Raw genomic sequence first — 23,856 nt, 5'->3', positions numbered from 1 at the left:
TATAAATGCACATCAACAGTGACACTTCCTTATCAGTAAATAAAATCTTAAACAAATAAAATATGCATCTGGGCTGAACAAATTATATGAACAAGAGGATTTAAAAATATATATATGGATGAATTTATAGTGCACAACCTGCCAGTTAAATTAAATGGTGACAATATAAAGCTTACATTTGCCCTAAGTTGTTTTTCTGCATGTAAGGGAAAGGAAGGGGAGAGTTTTGACTCAAGGAATTTCCTGTTCATTTTTCAATCAGGTGTATGTGTCAGGCTTTTGTTTTCCCCTCCCCCAATTCTCCCCACACGTCTGTGGAACAGATAGGAAATTCAGCTCCCAAAACAGCAGGTGCCCTGAAGAGATGTCCCACAGTAGATCATAATCCCCTTCATACCTCCCCTCCTGATTTCTCTCCCATCCACTGGCTGTGTACTAATGCTGCTTCAAGCAGTTTAGCTGCAATAATCATAGACTGGATTCCTGGAGTGAGAGTCTGTGCTGCACTTCAGAGGTGCAGCATTGAACTTGCAGCCAAGGGAGAGTGGGGCATTATGGGGCTTTAAGACTAGAGGAAGCTGGTGACAAAGCCACTTGGGCTGCAGGCCCTAGACCGGGGGTAGACAACCTATGGCACAGGTGCCGAAGGTAGCACGCGAGCTGATTTTCAGTGGCACTCACACTGGCCGGGTTCTGGCCACAGGTCCAGGGGGCTCTGCATTTTAATTTAATTTTAAATTAAGCTTCTTAAACATTTTAAAAACCCTATTTACTTTACATACAACAATAGTTTAGTTATATATTATAGACTTATAGAAAGAGACCTTCTAAAAATGTTAAAATGTATTACTGGCACATGAAACCTTAACTTAGAGTGACTAAATGAAGACTCGGCACAGCACTTCTGAAAGGTTGCCGACCCCTGCCCTAGACTATGCAATTCCCTTCCTCAGGAATAGCAGACCTAACCTGACCACCTTTGGGACAAATTGCAAGATCCATTCTTTTGCCATAACCTATAATGAAGAGAAAAAGCACTCAAACCCTCTCAACTGTCTGCCTTTGGAAGAAGGGAAAGAAGAGTAATTTAGGAGAATCTGGAAGCTGCTCTACTTGCATGAGAACCATGCAGGAGAAGGCAGAATAGCCTTAAGATTTTCTTTAACTCACACTTGGCTTATCTTGCTCCTGAAAAGGAGAAGAGAATTCAACTTTATAAGAAGACCATTGATTATGGAATTATGTAATTTTGATACCATAGTGATCTTTACTGTATAAATGCCTATATAGACAGTATTAAAATGCAGGAAAGGCTTTTCAGACATTAAGAAGGACCCCATCTGGAAATCCTTTATGAGAGAATCAGGGAACATGCTGAGGGGCTGAGAGAGCTTGAGGGAGTCTGATGTGATAATACTGACTGGGCTGAATCTACCCAACAACACTAAGAATTTAGGAGCTGAGCACGGATATTGGTGTTCAGATTCTCTCCTGGGTTTTTGGTTTGTTTCATTATAGTAATTTTTGGTTTGCTGACTTGTGCAACTCTGTATTTTTCCCTCTATTCAACTGAGAGTCAGCAAAAAAGCAGATGAGAAGTACAAGAACCTATACAATGTTTTCTGTACTTTGCAAGCAAATTGTTTCTAGAATGGTTTTTACCTGACACAATGTGCAGCAGTAAGAATCCAACAGCCACCGATATAAATTCCTCCACAGTTCACTGTACCACTACCCTCTCTAATTGCCACTTGCCAAGGGAATTCACCCTATAAAAAAAATGTGCATGGTTCATGTGATAGGATCTGACCCTATATGATCAAATATAGTATGTGACTGTATCATTAGGCACATTATGCAGGTTTTAATTCTGCTTTGACAGGATACTCTTTCTAGCTACAGTATTCCGCTAAATTATTTGCTCCAGTTTTTGCTGGTGTCCCTTCACTACGCCACCCACTCCACAGTGCTCCATTACATAACTCCAAAGTACAGTTTGCATCTCTTTAAAATGGTGCAGTATGAAACTTGTGCAGTTGTTCAAAATACTACTAGTAGTTTTACAGCTAGCATCTTTATTCTCCTATCTTAAAAAAAGGGGTAATTAAATGCAAAAATCTCAGAGTGCATATTGGAGCCAATCCTGTGACACACACTCAACTTCCTTTGAAGAAATAAACTTTCTATTCAAGCCTTAACTATTGCTTTTCCTGACATCTTTGGGTAAGTCTACACTTCAAGCTGGGGGTGTGATTCCCAGCTCAAGGAGACATACTCACACTAGCTCTGACCGTGCTAGTGTGCTAAAAATAGTATGCAGTTGCGGTGCCACGATGGGCTAGCCACACTGAGTACATGCTTGTGTGAGACCACAGGCATGTACTTGGGTGGCTTGTGCTGGCACAGCTACATTCTACTTTTAGTAGGGCTGTTAAGCGATTAAAAAAATTAATCACGATTAATCGCGCTGTTAAACAACAATAAAATACCATTTATTTTACATATTTTTGGAGGTTTACTACATTTTCAAATATATTAATTTCAGTGACAACACAGAATACAAAGTGTACACTACTCACTTTATTTTTTATTACAAATATTTGCACTGTAAAAAAAAAAAATTCAGTTCACCTGATACAAGTACAGCAGTGCAATCTCTTTATCATGAAAGTTGAACTTACAAATGTAGACTTATGTACCAAAAAAACTGCATTAAAAAATAAAACAATGTACAATTTTAGAGCTTACAAGTGCACTCAGTCCCACTTCCTGGTCAGCCAATCACTCAGACAAACAAGGCTGGTTACAATTTGTAGGAGATAATGCTGCCTGCTTCTTGTTTACAATGCCACCTGAAAGTTAGAACAGGCATTCACATGGCACTTCTGTAGTCAGCATTGCAAGGTATTTACAAGTGCCATGTGAATGCCTGTTCTCACCTTCAGGTGACATTGTAAATAAGCAGCCGTCAACATAAACAAACGTATTTGTCTTAGCAATTGGCAGAATAAGACGTAGGACTGAGTGGACTTGGCTCTAAAGTTTTACGCAGTTTTGTTTTTGAGTGCAGTTATGTAACGAAAAAATCTGCATTTGTAAGTTACACTTTCACGATAAAGAGATTGTACTTCAGTACTTGTATGAAGAGAATTGAAAAATACTATTTCTTTTGTTTATCACTTTTACAGTGCATATATTTGTAATAAAAATAATATAAAGTGAGCACTGTGCACTTTGAATTCTATGTTGTAATTGAAATCAATATTGAAAATGTAGAAAAACATCCAAAAATATTTAATACACTTCAATTGGTATTCTATTGTTATAAGTGCGATTAATAGCGATAATTTTTTTGAGTTAATCGCGTGAGTTAACTGCAATTAATTAGCTGCCCTAATTTTTAGTATACTAACTCAATTCGAGTAGCAGGGCTATGTCTCCTTGAGCTGGGAATCACACCCCCAGCTTGAGTGTAGACTTACCCCTTCTGTTCAAAATTGCACTCTCACAAACTGATTAGGTTTCTGCACTGATTATACTTTAAGCCAATACTTCCATTGGTACATCAAGGTGCTGAAAAGCTAAAGACAACAATGCCCATACACAACTTATCAGACTAGGTCACTTTTGTTGTCACCTTTTTAGCAGTGTTTCCTCCTATGATTCGCTTCCATCGAGTTACTGGGTGGTTTGTAACACCACACTTCAACTGAGGCAACAAGGTCTTTAATGTTTTCCTTTCTTTAACAAAAAGGAAAGAGCATGTCATTTAAGGAACTCAGTAATTTTAATCAAAATGAGTTTTTTGTTTTTTTTTTTAAATAATTTGATTTCTATGGCCATTCAGGGCAAGATTCACATAGGGACTTAGGCACCTGCCACCTAGTGGAATTCACAGCCTGCTGTTCGGTGCCTAGTATACAATGCACAGGTAGAATTAGGCACCCAAGAATGGAATCGACAAAAGCCAGCAAGCTGAGTCGGGGAGGTGGAATTCGGGCTCCCTAAACCAGCATTAGGACAGTGGTGCCCAAATTTTCCTGCCATGTCTCCAATTACCAGTAATGGAATCTGTCTGCGCCCCCTGCCCCATTACTGCACAGTTGGCTCAGCAGAGGAGCTTGGGCTAAAGGTGGAGCTGGGGGCTGAAATGGGGCTAGAGAGGGAACGAGGGCAGAGCTGGTCTGGGGGCGGAGTTGAGCTGCGGCCTAGAGTGGTGCTGCAGCCTGGCCCAGAGATGGGCGGGGTGGCGCTCCCTCCCCACCCTCCATGGGCCCCCCTAAACATTCCTCAATGCCCCTCTACAGGGGTGTTCCCCACAGTCTGGGGACCTCTGCAATAGGATGTTCAAGGAGAGGTGTTGCCTGAGCTTCACCCCTCAAAAGGAGCTTGGGATCCAAATCCAGATCACAGGGAGGCACCAATCTTTGCTTGGGAATCACAGCTGTGAACACTCTCCTGAAGTTAGACACCGAAGCCGTTTCTTGCAAGAGGAGGTATTGGTGCCTGTGATCTGGTGCACAAGTTGCAATGCTGCTCACATTTGGACCAGCTTCCCTTCCACCATGATGGATGGGAGGCCAGGCCATATTTGAGTACGGTGTGATGCAACCCCATGCGCCAGGTCACAACACCACTCACTCGAGACTGATTTTTTTTTTCAATTTGTGGGCAAATCTGCACTGGCAAAAGAACCAGCCAAACAAAAAATAAAACACAAAACAACAACTCCCCCTGACACCCTTACTAATTTGGGCCCTAGGAATGTTAGGTGGCAACTGAGTGGGGGTTTTGTGAATCCCAATGAATGTTGGACCTAGGTGCCTAACTGCTAGTGAAACTGGCCCACAATTACCTCAGTAACTGTAGGAATTCAACACAGTAGAAACTGGAGACTGATTTAAATTGTTGTTGAAAATATGACATCTGTGAGAAACTCTGCATGCTGGGTTCAGGACAAGAGTAACAAAGAATTTGGGCCACAATTTCCTATGGCTCTTTTTGTTTTTAAAATCTTGTATAGCTTAGATCAGTGATTTTCAAACTTTTTTTTTTCTGGCAACCCAGTTGAAGAAAATTGTTGATGCTTGTGACCTAATGGAGCTGGGGCAGAGGGTTGGGGTGAGGGCTGTGGGGTGGGGCTGGGAATGAGAGGTTTGGAGTGCAGGAGGGGGCTCCAGGTTGAGGGGCCTCTGGGCAGGGGATTGGGGTGTGGGCTTACCTTGGGTGGCTCCTGGTCAGCGGCACAGCGGGGGTGCTAAGGCAGGCTTCCTGCCTGTCCTTGCACCACGGACCACGCTGCACCCCAGAAGCTGCCAGCAGCAAGTCCGGCTCCTAGGCAGAGGTGCACAAGTGGCTCCGCGTGGCTCTTGCCTGCAGGCACTGTCTCTCCCCTCCCCCCACCCCAGCCCCCATTGGCTGGGAACTGGGGCGCAGCGCGGTGTCAGAACAGGTAGGGACTAGCCTGCCTTAGCCAGGCAGCGCCGCCATCGGGACTCTTAATGGCCCAGTCGGCAGTGCTGACCAGAGCAGCCGTGACCCAGTGCCTTACATTGCGCGATCCAGTACTGGGTCGCGACTCACAGTTTGAAAACCACTGGCTTAGATAAACAATGTAAATGCTCAGTTGAAAAATGCCTGATTGCTTTGGAAAGTTCACTCTATGACATGGTATCCACCTAGGCTGGAGTTTTAGTGAAACTTACCTTCATCCATATTAGAATTTGGGACGATGACATGTTGTTCTGTAGTAAAATAATAAAATATTAGTACCCAAATATTTACAAACATTTCCAGTTACCCTAGCACTTAAACGTATGTATTTGTGTCAAAATAATGGTAGCATGTTATTTTCCTTAAAAAACAACACATATTTCATCCCATGTGGATGTTGCTGTATATCACAATATCACCACATAATATGACGCTCTTTGGCCTTCTCTCCATAACTGTTCTGCAAGTAACAAGCGGTCCAATTAATAAATGTACACCCCATTATTCTAATGAGTATTTTGCTTCTAACTACATGCTGTCACTTTCCTCTCTCTTTCTTTCTTGTTTCTCTTGAGTAATATCATCTGGTCCTCCTCCACTATGAGGCCCCCAAAAGACATCATTCTCTGACGCCCATCTCAGGAAGTTTTGCGGAGCTCCAAGGAAGGCATGCAGCAGGGTTATTTTATATTTAGGTGGTGCGGTCATGTGTGAAATGCTTCCTTTAGCCTGCTTAATGGGGGGATTTAGCACCTATGAAGTACCTTTACTGGACTTGATCCTCCAAGTTTTATTCAAACAAAACATCTACTGAAATCATTATTGATTTTGGCTAAATAAGGGCTGAAATGAAAGTGCTTTCATTGTTGGTCCTATACCATAATAGCAGAAATGCTGCAGGTCAAGATTAAATGGCTAGTTGATATGGAGATCTTTGCACAGTCTATAATTAAGTATATAAAAATAAAAAGACTTCAAAATATTTTGATCTTGCATTTTAACCTTTGCATATGAACACTCTGGGAATAAAATAGAAAAACATCAATATACACCAAAGTCTCTCTCTCTCTCTCTCTCTCTCTCTCACAGACACACATATGCAAATACTCCCTACACTTGTACAACATTGAGTAGGGAAATATTTTTTATACTGCAGTGACTGAAATGACTGTAAATAGACATAAAATAATAGAACATAAAAATATTTGCCTGGAATATCTAGCTTTTAAAGGGGGAGGGATAGCTCAGTGGTTTGAGCATTGGCCTGCTAAACTTAGGGTTGTGAGTTCAGTCCTTGAGGTGGCTACTTAGGGATCGGGGGGCAAAAATCAGTACTTGGTCCTGTTAGTGAAGGCAGAGGGGCTGGACTCAATGACCTTTCAAGGTCCCTTCCAGTTCTAGAGATTGGTATATCTCATATTATTATTATTGTCTTTTGCTCATGTAAGGCTAAAACACAAAAACATCATTAGTTTGAACACACTGGTTTGCACTGTACATTGTTCCAGTGAGAAAGAGTTTCCAACTCTACCCTTTGCTGATTTTGCAGAAAGCAGTTATTTAACTAGATGTTCAGATAGCATTGGAAAAGTCTACTTGCCTTGGCTAAATCATTTATTTATTGATGGATAAATAAAATACTGTTAATTTCTTTATCATCCTCATAGATGAGTGAGTATGTTTTATGCCTCCGCTACTAAATTTTGTTGGCGATTTTCCAAGGTTGTATTAGATATGCTGCTGGGAAAAATGCCCTGATTATATGAATCAAGAGTCTTTATGTTTTTATTCAGAAGAAATATAGCCTTTTCAGAATACACTATGCATAACCTGAATGTGAAGCTTTGGCCTGATTAGACTATTTCACAACAACGAAACCCACAGCCAAACAAAAGACAGGTAAAGATGAGTCAGTGGACAAGACACCGCAGAACAGTTTATCAATCCAAAATGCAATTAAAGATAGGAACGTTTGGACAAATTATACACAAATAAAATACATAAATGTAGGATTAATAGCTAGAAGGATGTGCTCCCAATTTTCCACTCCTTCATGTTCAAGCTTCTTATCATCCAAGCACTTATATTGTCCTCTCCGCTTATTCTCTCTTATCTCTTATTTGTCGTTTCCCAGTTACACCATCTGCTCTAACTGCTAATCTGTCCTGTTCTCCTAAATTCATATTTGTGCTTTTCTCCGTGCTGCCCCTCACATTTGAAAACACCCTACCTTCACAAATCGGTAAAGACACAACTGTCTCCTTTAAATCCTTCCTAAAGGCCTACTTCTATTGCAGTTTACTAGAAATCAGCTAGATAATAATGGCCAGATCACAGGCAAAACACCCTTCACAAAACCCCAATGCTTTAAACAATTTGGTACCATCAAATTGTTGGCGATCAATCAAGCAACCAGCTTGGCTTAACAGTGAAATCCTTGCTGATCTTAAATGCAAAAAAGATGCTTACAAGAAGTGGAAGATTGGACAAATGACCAGGGAGGAGTATAAAAATATTGCTCAGGCATGCAGGAGTAAAATCAGGAAGGCCAAATCACACTTGCAGTTGCAGCTAGCAAGAGATGTTAAGAGTAACAAGAAGGGTTTCTTCAGGTATGTTAGCAACAAGAAGAAAGTCAAGGAAAGTGTGGGCCCCTTACTGAATGAGGGAGGCAACCTAGTGACAGAGGATGTGGAAAAAGCTAATGTACTCAGTGATTTTTTTGCCTCTGTCTTCACAAACAAGGTCAGCCCCCAGACTGCTGCACTGGGCAGCACAGTATGGGGAGAAGGTGACCAGCCCTCTGTGGAGAAAGAAGTGGTTTGGGACTATTTAGAAAAACTGGAGGAGCACAAGTCCATGGGGCTGGATGCGCTGCATCCAAGGGTGCTAAAGGAGTTGGTGGATGTGATTGCGGAGCCATTAGCCATTACTTTGAAAACTCATGGCGAACGGGGGAGGTCCCAGATGACTGGAAAAAGGCTACTGTAGTGCCCATCTTTAAAAAAGAGAAGGAGGATCCAGGGAACTACAGGCCAGTCAGCCTCACCTCAGTCCCTGGAAAAATCATGGAACAGGTCCTCAAGGAATCAATTCTGAAGCACTTAGAGGAGAGGAAAGTGATGAGGAACAGTCAGCATGGATTCACCAATGGCAAGTCATGCCTAACTAACCTAATTGTCTTCTATGAGGAGATAACTGGGTCTGTGGATGAGGGGAAAGCAGTGGATGTGTTTGTTATTCCTTGACTTTAGCAAAGCTTTTGATGTGGTCTCCTACAGTATTCGTGTCAGCAAGTTAAAGAAATATGGGCTGGATGATTGGACTATAAGGTGGATAGAAAGCTGGCTAGATCGTCGAGCTCAACGGGTAGTGATCAACGGCTCCATGTCTAGTTGGCAGCCGGTTTCAAGTGGAGTGCCCCAAGGGTCGGTCCTGGGGCTGGTTTTGTTCAATATCTTCATTAATGATCTGGAGGATGGCGTGGACTGTACTCTCAGCAAGTTTGCAGATGACACTAAACTGGGAGGAGTGGTAGATATGCTGGAGGGTAGGGATAGGGTACAGAGTGACCTAGACAAATTAGAGGACTGGGCCAAAAGAAATCTGATGAGGTTCAGCAAGGACAAGTGCAGAGTCCTGCACTTAGGATGGAAGAATCCCATTCACTGTTACAGACTAGGGACCGAATGGCTAGGAAGCAGTTCTGCAGAAAAGGACCTAGGGGTTACAGTGGATGAGAAGCTGGATATGAGTCAACAGTGTGCCCTTGTTGCCAAGAAGGCTAACAGCATTTTGGGCTATATAAGTAGGGGCATTGCCAGCAGATCAAGGGATGTGATCATTCCCCTCTATTCGACATTTGTAAGGCCTCATCTGGAGTACTGTGTCCAGTTTTGGTCCCCACACTACAAGGATGTGGAAAAATTGGAAAAAGTCCAGCGGAGGGCAACAAAAATGATTAGGGGGCTGGAGCACATGACTTATGAGGAGAGGCTGAGGGAACTGGGATTGTTCAGTCTGCAGAAAAGAAGAATGAGGGGGGATTTGATAGCTGCTTTCAACTACCTGAAAGGGGGTTCCAAAGAGGATGGATCTAGACTGTTCTCAATGGTACCTGATGACAGAACAAGTAGTAATGGTCTCAAGTTGTAGTGGGGGAGGTTTAGGTTGGATATTAGGAAAAACTTTTTCACTCAGAGAGTGATGAAGTACTGGAATGGGTTACCTAGGGAGGTGGTGGAACCTTAGAGGTTTTTAAGGTCAGGCTTGACAAAGCCCTAGCTGGGATGATTTAGTTGGGAATTGGTCCTGCTTTGAGCAGGGGGTTGGACTAGATGACCTCCTAAGGTCCCTTCCAACCCTGATAGTCTATGGTTCTATGATCAAGTTGTGCATATAGCTACTTTGTGTAACCACATAAACTTCTCCCCGTTACCCTCATCCTATATCCCTCTTCCTTGTTGTCTGTCACACTCACTTGTCTTAACAATGTGTCTATAAGCCAGTGGTGTCCCACCTTTTTATGCCCAAGATCACTTTTTGAATTTAAAGGCAACCCAGAATGTGCCCCGCCCCGCTCACTCCATCCCTGCCCCCTTCCGTCGCTCACTTTCCCCCACCCTCACTCACTTTCTCCGGGCTGGGGCAGGGGGTTGGATTTCGGGAGGGGTTGCGGGCTCTGGGCTGCGGCCAAGGGGTTCGCAGTGTGGAAGGGGGCTCTTGGCAGAGGTTGGGGTGCTGGGGGGGTCAGGGCTGGGGCAGAGGGTTGGGATGCAGGAGGGGGTACAGGGTGCTGGCTCTGGGAGGGGACTCAGGGCTGGGGCTTGAGGTGAAGGAGGGGGTTCAGGAAGGGGTAGAGGGTGCTGGCTCCGGGAGGGGGCTCAGGGTTGGGGTGCGGCCTCCTGCCAGGCAGCACTTACCTCTGGTGGCTGCTGGTCAGCAGTGAACTGTGGCTGCTGCTAAGGCAGGCTCCCTGCCTACCCCAGTTCCACGCCACTCTCGGAAGGGGCCAGCGTGCCCCTGTGGCCCCTGGAGGAAGCAGGGGATACGTGGCTCTGCTCACTGCAAGCACCATCCCCGTAGCTCCCATTGGCCACAGTTCTCCATTCCCGGCCAATGGGAGCTGCATGGGCCAGGTGCTTGCAGGCAGAAGCAGCGAGAGGAGGGAGAGCCTCCCACCTCCGGGGCTGTGCTGGCCGTTTCTGGGAGCAGTGTGGAGCTGGAGCAGGCAGGGAGCCTGTCTTACCAGCAGCCCCACTGCACTGCCGGAGATTGCGATTGACTGGGAGATCCTCTAGGATTGACTGGGAGATCGTGACTGACCAGTTGGTGACCTCTGCTGTAAACTCTTCAGATGTGTTTTCTTACGTGTTTGTACAATACCTAGAACAATGGGATACCTATTCCTCTGTGGAAACCACAATAGTACCAGTAATAACTATGGCTCAGATTCTCAAAGGCATTCAGGCACCAAATTCCCATTGATTTCCATGAAGACAGGTGCCCAAATACCTTTGTGGATCTAACTTTCTGATATAAACTGAATTTGACTCTCTTTCACCACCTGTTAAACAAATCTACCATAACTGGTCTAAAATTTCTCATGGATGATCCTCCATCAGAAGAGAATTTGGGGAAAGTTCGTCTCATGACATGGCAACCAGGCAGGAAGTGGAGCTTTAATCAAACTGACCTCCATCCATACTGGAAGTTGAGATGTCTTCTTTTTCTTCTGTAATAAAATAATGGAATATTAATAGTTTAATGTTTATAAACATTTGAAATTGCACTAGCACTTAAACATATGTTTGTGTTAAAAAGATAGGTTTTTAAAAAATGAAAATATATTGTTCCACACATTATTAGAAATACTTTTTCATCCCAGTTCTTAGTAGATATTTTTCTAAATTATGTAAGTGCCACATAATATGTCACCCTTTGGCTTTCTCTGCTTAAAAGTAGCATGCAAATAACAAGTGGTCTAATTCATATGTATGTGCTAAATACACCACTAATCAAGATTAGAGGGGCATGCTGCATCTAAACAATTACATACTGATATTTTCCTCCCTTTTTTTTTGGTTTCTTTCAAGTAATCTCCTCCTCCACTATGAATCCCCCCAAAATCATCATTCTGTGATACCCATCTCAGGAAGCTTTGTGGCACTCAAAGGAGTAGTACGTGGCAAGGTTATTTTAAATTGTGATGGTGCATTTGTGTACACTGATGAGTTCATCTACCTAGGCTGCAAGCCGAGTTCAAACAGTTAGAGCAAACTGGATGTTCTTTGAATAAGTCTCACTGCTTCCTGTGTGACGTCCATGTCTTGCTAATGGGTGCAAAAATGTCTTTGTGCTAAGACAAAGTTCGGGATCTATCAAACTTGTGTACTATCTATATTGCTATACAGGTCAGAAGCCCAGACTCTCATGCAGGCAGACTTGGAGTGGCTAGAGGCAATCTATATGTGCTGTCAGTGCTAAATCCTGAGCATAAAGTGGTTTGTCTTTGTGTGAAATGCCATAATCTCACAGAGACCTGACCTTCCTTCAATCACTCATTATATTTGAAAAGGCACATTGCATATGCTTTGGCAATGTCTCCAGGATGGACAAAACAAACCCCAGCACGCTATGCTCTCAAACTCTCCACTGACACACAAAGGGATGTGTTCTCCGACCTTACCTCATGCTGTCTCTGGGACCATCCCAGAGATTATTGGATTTGCAGGATTGAGCCAGATCTGGGAACTTCATTACATGATGACTGGTCTGATGCCATCAATTGTGGTCATTCTGGCTGGCATAACAGTCCTCAGGAGACTATGTGTGTTTAATTATTTGAGTTCTGTGCTACATGCCTCCTTTAGCCTGGTTTTGGGGGTATTTGGATCATAACGAAATAAATAAAATGTTCTCGATTGGACTTTAACCTTCGGGCTTTATCCAAACAAAACACACATTGAAATAAATGGGAATTTTGATAATTGAGACTTCCATTTGCAGGTCTTGTACCATAGTAGCAGTAGTGTTGCAGGTCACGATTAAATGCTAATTGATGTGGAGAACTTTGCACAGTTGCAGTCTATAATTAGCATATAAAAATAAAGACTTCAAAATATTTACCTTGAATGCTAGCCTTTGAATGTGAACGCCCTGGGAATAAAACACAAAACCATCAATATATATTAAATTCTTGCTCTCATTCTGACACACACATCAAATGCTCTCATACTTGTACTGCACTGCACTGAGAAATATTTATTATACTAGAGTGACTGAAATGCCTGTAAATACCACACACACACAAATCTATAAATAACAGAACACCAAAATATTTACCTGTAAATTCTGGCTTTGGCTTTTGCTCACCTAAGAATAAAGCACAAAAACAAACAGCATAGTTTGAACACACTTCTTTGCTGTACATTGTTCCTGTACATGTCTTCCTATGTGTTTGTACAGTGCATAGAACAATGGGATGCCCAATATTCTGTGGAAACCACTACAGTACAAATAATAACTATGGCCCAGATCGTGAAAGTATTCAGGCACCTAACTCCTATTGATTTCTATGGAGATAGGTGCCCAAATACTTTTGAGGACTGATCATCTGTCTTCTTCTCCACAACATCTTTGTTCTTTCTTCCATGCTGCTCCTCTAACATCCTCCCTCAACTAATCTGTAAGGATACAACCATCTGTCTTAAATCCTTCCTAAAGCCCCACTTCTACTTCATAGTTTACTAGAAATCAGCCAGTTTATGATGGCTGGATGACAGGCAAAACAATCTTCTCAGTACCCCCAATGTTTTAAAATAATTCGGAACCATGAAGTTGTGCATATGGCTACCCTGTGTAAACACATAAATTTCTCCCTGTTACCTTCATCTTATCTCCCTCTTCCTTGTTGTCCATCAAACTCACTTGTCTTAAATTTACATTGTATACGTTTCAGGACAGCTCTTCCTTTATGTTTGCACAGTGCATAGAGCAACACACTGTCCAATTCCCTTTGGACACCAACATAACACAAATAATAACGCAGTGATTAGCTTTCTGATATAAACTATATTTTGACTCTCTTCCTTCACCTCTTAGATAAATAAAACAAAATTTGTCTGGAGTTTCTCATGGATAGTTCTCCACCAGAAGAAAATATTTGGAGGTAATCAGACAAGGGAGATGACCGTGTAAGAGCTAGAGCAAGAGAGAGTAGAACAAGCTTAAAACAAAATAAAACATTTTTTGAAGAGTGGACTGGTAGTACAGACAGGTTACATTTAATATTTAGTCGGATTTCTCATGGGGCTATTAGGGTGAAATACTTCCAACAGTCCTACCTACTCCCCAGCCATGGATCTTTGGCACAACCAGTGGCTCTTTGCAGAATCTGGAGAAAATGGGGGGAATGGTACAATATTCCAGACACAGATGACATTCCCTTCCAGTGAAGGTCCCCAGGGCATGATCTGTTTCCCCAGCCCCTTACTTGTCATGCTTTTCCTCTTCCTCTAGAAGGAAGAGGAGCAACAGGGTGTAATGCAATTGAAACCATTAACATAACATTATTACAAATGTTTGCATAACTTTTGGGAGAGTAGTGCATTTTCTTGGCTTTGCAAATCAGTTGCATATTTTAAAATGTAGGAATTCTTTATTCTCTAGTTTAAACTGACTGGAACAAAGAAGATAAATCTATGAAAGCTTAACCTCCACAGCGAGCTCGAGATTCATCCTCTCCTGCAAGGCAGTCCACTTCCCTGTTACAGAGGTACTTATTTGGAATACACACATCGGAGTTACAATGGAAACTGTTGTTGCATTCTGTAACGAAAAGAGAACTCAATTTGTATGGGATGGGGTCAAACGATTCACCAACCTCACCACTGTAGGAGACCTAATTTAACTTAACTACAATGCAGCCACAATTATGACAAAACTAAAATGTTCATTAATATGTAATGGAACCAGACACTGGATACATAAAGCAAAATGGATGCTATCAATGCTGTAGACTCCCCATTTTCCAACTTTAAAACAGAGTTTCAACTTTTCAGGCTTTCATCAGTTTAGTGCTGTAGTTCTCAAATTTTTTGAGCATGACCCATTACCAGTTTTTTCCAGAACTTTTGCCCACACACAAACCGAGCCAAACACCAACCCACCTTTCAGTCTTGTTAGTGTTCTTGATGATTTCAATGGGAATTTAGAGTGTTCTACATCTCACAAGAATAGGCCCAACATTTTCAAAAGTAAGAGCCTAAAAGTTAGCCTTCTAAGCCCATATTTAGGCACCTACATGGTTTAGGAGCACAGGTTCTATTGACTGAAATGCTTTTGAACATCCCACTGGGAAGTGCCTAAATATAGGATTAAGAACTGAACTTCAGGCTTGTATTGTGAAAACATTGACCATGGCCCTTAATTACAGTCAGGCACTCTTCTATTGGTGAAACATTCCTATAAATTCAGGTATCTGGCTTTCTTCTCTATTATCACAAAAATGTGATATATTTTGAACAGCAAAGCCAGTGCTTTGCCAGGTTTTCTTGACTTACTTTATATTCTCCCAAGCAAATCTATATTCAGGGATTTTTTTATTTAATGGAAAAGCTGATGGTTCCTTAATACCAGTATAAGGCCTGGGGAACACTGGATTTGACATCAGTAGGCTTTGGATCAGGGCCAGACTGATGAAAAACAGCCACTAGACACATGAACAAGCACTCCTTGGAGTAAATCCTTTCATGCACAAACTTTGGGGTCAAGAGGTCTGTTCCTCAGGTGTTCCGTAGTTTAGTATCATCTTTGAACTTTAGAAACTTGATGTCAGTATTGTAAATATAATTTAAATACCATGTGAAAGGGTGAGGTTTTGTTAATGACACTTAGAAAAATCAGATTTTTATCTACACTTTCCGCGCAAATGTTATGTACATTTTAAGAATGTCAGGACAGGGACCTTGCCTTCACACATCTTACTATTAGTAAGCGCACTTTGGGTGCTATGATAAAAATAAAAAGTAATAACTGAGATTGGCAAATACTTTTAAAAATCCATGTACATATGTTAGATTTTTATTAAAAAATTACCTTTGACTATGTTTGAACCTCTTTTTTGTTTACTTTCTGGGAATATTCATGCAAATGAATTTACTGAGGAACAATCACCAAAACAGCAAAATCAACATTATTTGGGGAAAGAGAATTTTGAATTTGTAATCATGAGTTCTGGCATCTGAAATCCAATTTCTAAATGTATGCTCATCCAGTCTGATCACTGTTCCCTGTTTCCAGTCAAAACAGATGGAATTTTAAATACTGAACACAGTGACTGCTCAGGAACAAGCTAAAGACAAAGATATTATTTTATGAATAATTTATTATAAGTAATAACTTTGAGAAAATCTTAATTGGCTTTATGGACAATTTGCTAACAGAAAAAACATGTAAACTTGTTGAATTATTTATTATTTGCCCATCTGTACTAATCCATTTTCAGTCCAACTAGCCACACTTTTTCCTTGGTCTATGATTCTTTATATTAAATAGTAAACTGTTATACTAAAAGTTTCCTAAAAATCTTTATTCTCTTAATACTAATAGATCATCCACATGATTCAAGAAGTTAACTGGTGCCTAACTTTTCTTGTGTAACTATAATGAAGCTGTAGTATCGTCACCTTAGAAAGTTGAAAGACCTTTTCCTCAATGAGATTGAAATAGACTGATATTACCTTATAACTTTAAGGATTGTTTGAAAGTTTTCTATTGTATACTGTACATAACTATGAGACACTTTAGAAGGGAGAATTACTATTACCTTTACAACACAATTCATCACTTAGGTCTCCACAGTCATTGATTCCATTACAGGTTTCATGTAAAGGAATGCATTTCTCATTGACACATTGGAATTCATTTGTTAAACATTCTGCAAAGCAGGAAGAAAAATAAAGTTCTTATTTAACTTTCTGTATCAGAAACATACAAGGAAAAAAATTGTTTATTTTATTTTTCCAACACTTAGACCACAGCCTTCTTAGGGCCAGATCCAAAGCCCAGGAATCTTTTCCTTTATTTCAATAGGTTTTGTATCAGATCCTCAACATAGCCTTTTCTTTTTCCCCATCCAACTTCCAGCAACTTGGCAAAGGGGATCTTCCTTTCTCTTTGTTAAGGACTAAGATGGAGATGCCATTTCAGACCCACTGCTCGGTGGTGCATGTGAGTAATGTGGTGTACACTCTTCTTCTGGAAGGATAGTCATCGTATTTTAGGTGTCTCTACACTCTTGCTTTTGCCATTGGATCAAAGACAGAGAAGATCTATCTGTACCCGTCCTCTGACCAGCTGCATCTCCCACTGATGCTACCAGAGCAGCCAAAGAAAGCTCAATTATTGTCAATTTCATCACATAGAATATAAAACTATGAAATGTTTTAAACAAAAACAAGGTTTAGTTTACACCAATGCAGGAATTAAATTGGGACCAATGCTACAAGGTGCTGAGCACTTTGCAGAAGCACTAGCAATTCACATAATCAGGCTCTTGGCTGGTACCAGGCTACTGGGTTCTTAAATGTTCTGAAATGCATTAGACTGTCATCCTGGACAGAGTGATGGCTAGAAGGATCCCACTGGCCACCCCTCCAGCTGATCAGAGAAAGACAGGTCTTGTTAGAAATGGCGCAAGTTGCCCAAGAGAAGGATTTTAAGAAACGTTTCTTCAGCTTCAGGGCCTTTGTTAGGCTTGGAGGGGGAAGGAAGTTGCAGGCACAACATTTTGCTATGTTTTGTGAAATTTTACTCCAAATATTTTATGAAAGAAGATGAATTATTTTCCCTGTTGAACCAACTAAAGGCTGAAAATTATTTTAAAGATTATAAAATGTGACTACAGTTAGAAGCCCCAGTGCCTGTGGGTACCATACTTGACAGGCTAGAATGCAACTTCTTAATTGGATGCCGTGTTTAAACTGAAAAACCCTAAGTAGAGTGTTTAAAAAAAGACACATATTTTACCAACCTCTATCTTCATTATGGCACATGACACTAGCAAAATCCTTGTTATTATAAATATTTCGTCTCTCGATTAAAGTACATTCCGCCAGACTAGTCTCTAGCCCTCTGCAGGTAGTATGAAGACATATAGATGAAGTTAAGGCAGATTCTGGGACTTCAAATTTCTTGTTGTGATGTTTAGCTCCTCTATGAAGATGCAAATAAAAAAAAATCAAAATATATTATCTTTGCACAGAGATTTATCCATATTCAGTTACTGTGTAGCAGTGACTTTATTCCCCTCCTGTACCATGAAGGTAAAGGTGTTTAGGACATAGCTGAGAAAAATGAACACACATCAACTTCTGAGAACATAAAAAGGTGCTAGGTAGGCACACTGCATGAGTTTTTTGGAAACAAAATGAGGCCCTCATCCTGCAAATCATTCCTCAGAGTGTGCCTGTGTGTAGCTCCATCAAAGTCAGTGGGGGCCAGATCCTGAAAAGTATTTAGGTGTCTAACTCCCATTGATTTCAGTAGAAGTTAGGCACCTAAATATCTGGGTCTCTGCATAGCCACAGGGGTCTGCTCATGTGGAACAATGTGTAGGTCAGACCTTTATTTGTGAGTGAATTCTAATGATGCAAAATTTTGGGACCATCCTGCATGATGCTAAGCACCCTCAATTCCCATTAAAGTCATTACAGGTTCATGGTGCTAAGGGCATTGCTGGATCATGCCCTTAGTTAAGAATGAGTTGTAAACCTTAGTAACTGCCAGAGTTCCCCCAAATTGTCCAATTTTCCTGACCAACAGAACGGTAACAACAAAGATGTCTTTAAAAACATCCTGCAACTTTGCTCTTGTTCCAAATTAATTACCCTATTCATCTCATTTGTATCCGTATTTTTACTTTATTAGTCATGCAAGAAATCTACATCAAGTAAATAAGGAACCAGAGAGTCTATGACTATGTCAGGCATGTAAGCCCCATCTAGGGCCTTGGCTACACTGGCACTTTACAGCGCTGCAACTTTTGCGCTCAGGGATGTGAAAAAACACCCCCCTGAGCGCTGCAAGATACAGCGCTGTAAAGCCTCAGTGTAATCAGTGCCACAGCGCTGGGAGAACGGCTCCCAGCGCTGCAAGCTACACTCATAGAGGATGTAGTTTACGTGCAGCGCTGGGAGAGCTCTCTCCCAGCACTGGTGCTCCGACCACACTCACACGGCAGCGCTTTGAAATTTCTAGTGTAGCCATACCCTAGAACTGAGTGCTCCGTCTCTGCACAAGGCTCAGCCCCTGCTGTCTGAGGAGTTAAAGACCAGGACAGGGAATTAAACTGCAGTCTCATAGGGATGGTGTGGGGCACTCCAGCAAGATGTCCAGCCCTCACACGTTTAGATTGTCACTTGGCACTACATGGCTATGTAAGGGAGTGCAGGAGAGTAAGGCTGGCTCCTTACATGTCTCTGCCTGGATAACCAAGATCATGAGTCTGGGCACAGAGTGGAAAACAAGCTCTGTAGAGCTGCTCCTTTGCCCTGTGACAAAGTGGGCTGGATGGTAGTGAAGAGGGCAGGGAGTGGATGGAGGCTTGGCTCCAGCCCCCAATATTTTGACCAGTGGAGCATAGCTGGCAGGAGTGGGAGAAGTAAGCTGTGCCCTGTAAAGGCTGCAGTAAATTATTGCCTCTTTTGAGTTATAATTATTTCCCAGAGCTCTTTCTGGGGTGGCACATCTGCAAATTGTCCCTAACATAGGGTAAGAGAAAATTCCCAATCTAGCCCGCAGTTAACGGTATTTTAAATAAAAATGCTTATGATTTGAATATAAAGTGTGTAACAATTATTCATAATATATTAGATTATCAGGATAGAAATCTCTTGGCTTTTACTCTCAAATGACGAATTACATAGTCTTTATGAGAAGATTACAGTAGATACACTCTCCATGACTGTCCAATCACATAACTGCCCACAGCTGAGCCACAAGAAAGCAGGAGTGCATTTTCATAAACATTGTGATTATCTATATGAACTCCCTACACACAAAAAAAACTTACTTTTTATAACCAAGATGTCTGCAGACAACATTTGCTTCATTCATACTCCACTCATTGTTACATATAAATAACTTCTCAGTATGATTCACAAGCTTTACTTGAATAAGACCCTCTGATTGTGAACCTGCATCATCCAAAGAAACTTCAAATTTTTCTAAAAAAAAATTGCAGATTTGTAGTGTATCAGATGAAAGACAACCAAAGCAATAAATATCATTATTTTAGAACCTGTAGATAACTAAAATTCATATGGACTGGAAATGCAACAGTGCATAGGGCACTAGATTGGGAACCAAGTCCTTGGGTACTATTTCTGACTCTTCTGCTGACTGACTTTGTGATCTTGGGCCAGTCACTTCATCTCAATATATCGCAGTTTCTCCAGGACTGGCTGCCAGGAACAGAAATGCATGTACAGTAGGTGGGTCTGTCAATTTATTTGATTTTTTTATGAGTATCAATAAATACTGCCTACTTTTAATTACTTTTCTTTTGCCACTTCACATTTTACAATTAAACATTTACAAATAAATGACCAGGCTCTCTGAGAGTAAAGAGTTAAGCATTCACCATCCACCTAACAGTGACTGATATAGTTTTGGAAAAGGATATTTCAATACCTGAAAGTGTGCACTTTGCCTTACTCAGAAACTTCTCTTGTGGGTGCTGGCATTCATAGGCCTTTAGCTGACAATAATTTTGGAATGTTCTTCCATTGGTAGAACAAACCAAGGTGACATTCTTTGGACATTGGTAGGGAAGCTTGCAAATACAACTTCCTCCAACACATCTCTGCCATGGGTGACAGAAAACTTTCTTACAAGTGTTATGCGTGTACTTATTATTTAAGCATTCTTTTATTAGGAACGTCTCTTGCTGATCTGACTGAAATAGCTCTTCACCTTCAGAGGCTCTGTGCTGCAAGACATGAAATAAAAAATCAAATAAGATTAAGTAGCAAATAAGATGATATGTAGGGCCCAGTCCAATGCCAACTGAAAGCAATGGGAAGTCCCTCCATTGATTCCAATTGGGTGTTAGATCAGGCCCATCACTAGCTTATTCCTTGTACATTTATTGTCTTTTGTGTGCAACAGGGAGATGTTTCACTTCAGGTGTTTGCAGTAGTATCCTTGGTCACTCCATCTTTCTTATTTATTATTTTTCTAGGGTTCGATTATCTCTCTTCTCTTTCTTTCTGGACATTTCATGCAGGATGAGCTCCACTCTCTCTGATTTCCTTCAAACAGTCCTTGACTTTTCAGCACAGCAGATTATAGAAATTTTAAACAAACTCAAATACTGGTGTTGTAGACAGTGGGATTTACAGTAAATTGTAATTAAAAAGTCTGCAGCTGGATGCTTAAAAACAGATGTTCTTACTGGCCTAATCTTGATCAATTTTAAAAGTAACTTGCAAATATTTTTAAAGAGCCACAGGTAAGCAAACAATAAAGAAAGAAACATGAATCTACACTTAACTTTTTTATTTGGTTTAGGTCGAATGAAGTGACAATTATTTATAACAACCCCTTGGAAACTTGAAAATGCAAAGCCCATGTTTTCATCACAAAGAAAGTGCTTTTATTGGCTTGTTATTATTTAAGAAAAAAAGAATGTTGAAGCATAAAAGTTGCATGTAGGGAATTTGCATACAGAAAAAAAGATAAACCAGAGGGACTATCAACCTTGAATGTGTCCATTAAATCAATACAACTCAAGTCTAAAGTACTAAGAGTGAAATCCTGACCTCATTGAAGCTGATGAGTGTTTTGTTGTTGACTTCAGAGGGGTCAGGATTTCATCCAAAAACTTTACCCTGTTTTTTAATCATATTATATACTTCCTGCTATTCTCAGCCTAGTAATTAATTCAGTTAAATTAATTATTCCTCTAAATGTACAGACCAGATCCTGCAATCCTTATTTTGGCATAACTCCCATTACTCCACTGTTAAGTTTTGCCTGAGTATAAAGTGAATGAGGACTGCAGGATTTGATTCTCTAGGGTCCCAATCCTGCAACTGAATCAGGGTAGGCAGACCCCTGAACCTCTTCAGAACTCCTTGCAGGACTGGGCCTGGGACTATAATTGCAGTAATTTTTTTCTAAAGCCTCCTTTTCAGAGGCCTACTGACATACATTCCTAATTACAGTAATTACATGAAATAAAAATGCATGTCACATTTCAAGTATTCAAGTTTAGACTAAAATAACTGCACTGGTACCATTACAGGAAAACATTTAAAAATAAAATATTTTCACCAGTTATTATTTAAGAAAAACTTACAGAGGAATCACCTTATTTAAAATAAATTCTTACCTGTAATCCACAAAAGAAGCAGCATGAAAAAACCAAGAGAACTAGTAATACTTTCATGATGAAGGGTTTTTCTCTATCTAGCTAGAGGAAGTTCTCTGTGTCTGATTCTTTTTAGCCTTAGCTATTTGTCTGTGATTAATTTTTAACCATTAGTAAAATATTTAAAAAGGTTGTTTAGAAATAAAGTGCAAGAACCTCCAGATTTAAAGATAATTTTGAACTCTTCATAAGGATCCTGCCTCAATCTAACGTTTTTTACCGTAACTGCAATACAAGATAACAAAAGTAAAAGTAAATCATTAAAAGGAGGATCCCATTAGGAGTTTATTTTTCTGTGCCTAATTCACAATCATTGGTCCCACTGCTGACTTTTGCCAAAGAATAGCACTGAATGCTCAGGCTGCTTCCATTGCTCTCACACTAGTTAGTTGTTTATGTATGTGCCTCCTTTGAGTTATCCTGGAGCATAACAGACAAAAAGCAGGAACACCAGGATGTACTGAGTTCTGTATTTTCATATTTCAGGATTATGCTCAGTACACATTGCTTAACTACTTGGCAAGCAGTGAAAGGTATGTGTTCATTGTGTGGTTTATTATGGGAGTGTCAGTTCCTAGCAACACTAGAATGAAAACAAAACTAAAGAGAGGCTATCTAGCACAAGTTACCCCATATTCCAAAAAGCTGCAAATAACAGAATCACACACACACATACATATACTCTCTTTATTTAAATAACACCTAGGTAGTCAGACAAAAAGACAGGCTTGATCATCTAATAACAGGTTAAAGAATATTTAAATAAGTCAGATGTATTCAAGTCAGCAGGGCCTGACAAAATTCACCCTAGGGTACTTAAGGAGCTAACTGAAACAATCTCAGAACCATTAGCGATCTTTGAAAACTCATGGAGGAGGGGGAGGTCCCAAAGGTCTGGAGTAGGGCAAACATAGTACCTATTTTTTAAAAAAGGACCAAAGAGAACCTGAGAAATTATAGGCCAGGGTATGCCTACTTGAGCTCCAGTCATACCCTATGATTGCAGCATAAACATGGCCTGAATGATCACTGAATCCCAGACAGGTATTTCATAGATTCATAGACTTAAGGTCAGAAGGGCCCATTATGGTCATCTAGTCTGACCTCCTGCACAACACAGGCCACAGAATCTCATCCACCCACTCCTGTAACAAACCCCTAACCTATGTCTGAGTTATTGAAGTCCTCAAATCATGGTTTAAAGACCTCAAGGTGCAGAGAATCCTCCAGCAAGTGACCTGTGCCGCATGCTGCAGAGGAAGGTGAAAAACCTCCAGGGCCTCTGCCAGTCTTCCCTGGAAGAAAATTCCTTCCTGACCCCAAATATGGCGATCAGTTAAACTCTGAGTATGTGGGCAAGACTCACCAGCCAGCACCCAGGAAAGAATTCTCTATAGTAACTCAGATCCCACCCCATCTAACATCCCATCACAGACCACTGGACCTATTTACCTGCTAATAATCAAAGATCAATTAATTGCCAAAATTAGGCTATCCCATCATACCATCCCTTCCATAAACTTATCAAGCTTAGTCTTGAAGCCAGATATGTCTTTACCCCCACCACTCCCCTTGGAAGACTGTTCCAGAACTTCACTCCTCTAATGGTTAGAAACCTTCGTCTAATTTCAAGTCTAAACTTCCTAGTGTCCAGTTTATATCCATTTGTTCTTGTGTCCACACTGGTACTAAGCTTAAATAATTCCTCTCCCTCCCTGATATTTATCCCTCTGATATATTTATAAAGAGCAATCGTATCTCGCCTCAACCTTCTTTTGGTTAGGCTAAACAAGCCAAGCTCTTTGAGTCTCCTTTCATAAGGCAGGTTTTCCATTCCTCGGATCTTCCTAGTAGCACTTCTCTGTACCTGCTCCAGTTTGAATTCATCCTTCTTAAACATGGGAGACCAGAACTGCACACAGTATTCC

The 23,856-nt window shown here is 40.9% G+C and overlaps 1 protein-coding gene across 1 annotated transcript in view; it reads right to left on the bottom strand.

Moving 5' to 3' along the window:
* Window positions 1-22,392, bottom strand: part of CFI (complement factor I) — a 28,133-nt gene extending 5,741 nt beyond the window's left edge. Inside the window, exons 1-12 of the mRNA XM_050946747.1 lie at window positions 21,890-22,392; window positions 20,188-20,485; window positions 19,568-19,721; window positions 17,528-17,709; window positions 16,322-16,432; window positions 14,209-14,322; window positions 12,838-12,867; window positions 12,622-12,651; window positions 11,189-11,227; window positions 5,706-5,744; window positions 3,638-3,741; window positions 1,663-1,769 (exon numbers count right to left, since the gene is read on the bottom strand). Of these exons, the coding sequence (XP_050802704.1) occupies window positions 1,663-1,769; window positions 3,638-3,741; window positions 5,706-5,744; window positions 11,189-11,227; window positions 12,622-12,651; window positions 12,838-12,867; window positions 14,209-14,322; window positions 16,322-16,432; window positions 17,528-17,709; window positions 19,568-19,721; window positions 20,188-20,485; window positions 21,890-21,946 (1,265 nt within the window). The 5' untranslated portion in view covers window positions 21,947-22,392. The remainder of the gene's footprint in view (window positions 1-1,662; window positions 1,770-3,637; window positions 3,742-5,705; window positions 5,745-11,188; window positions 11,228-12,621; window positions 12,652-12,837; window positions 12,868-14,208; window positions 14,323-16,321; window positions 16,433-17,527; window positions 17,710-19,567; window positions 19,722-20,187; window positions 20,486-21,889) is intronic.
* Between the last annotated feature and the right edge of the window lie 1,464 nt (window positions 22,393-23,856).

This window comes from Gopherus flavomarginatus, chromosome 3, assembly GCF_025201925.1.
Source record: "Gopherus flavomarginatus isolate rGopFla2 chromosome 3, rGopFla2.mat.asm, whole genome shotgun sequence".
In the NCBI taxonomy this organism is placed as follows: Eukaryota; Metazoa; Chordata; order Testudines; family Testudinidae; genus Gopherus; species Gopherus flavomarginatus.
Note: the sequence above shows the minus strand (reverse complement) of the source record. Positions and strands in the feature narration are given on the sequence as shown.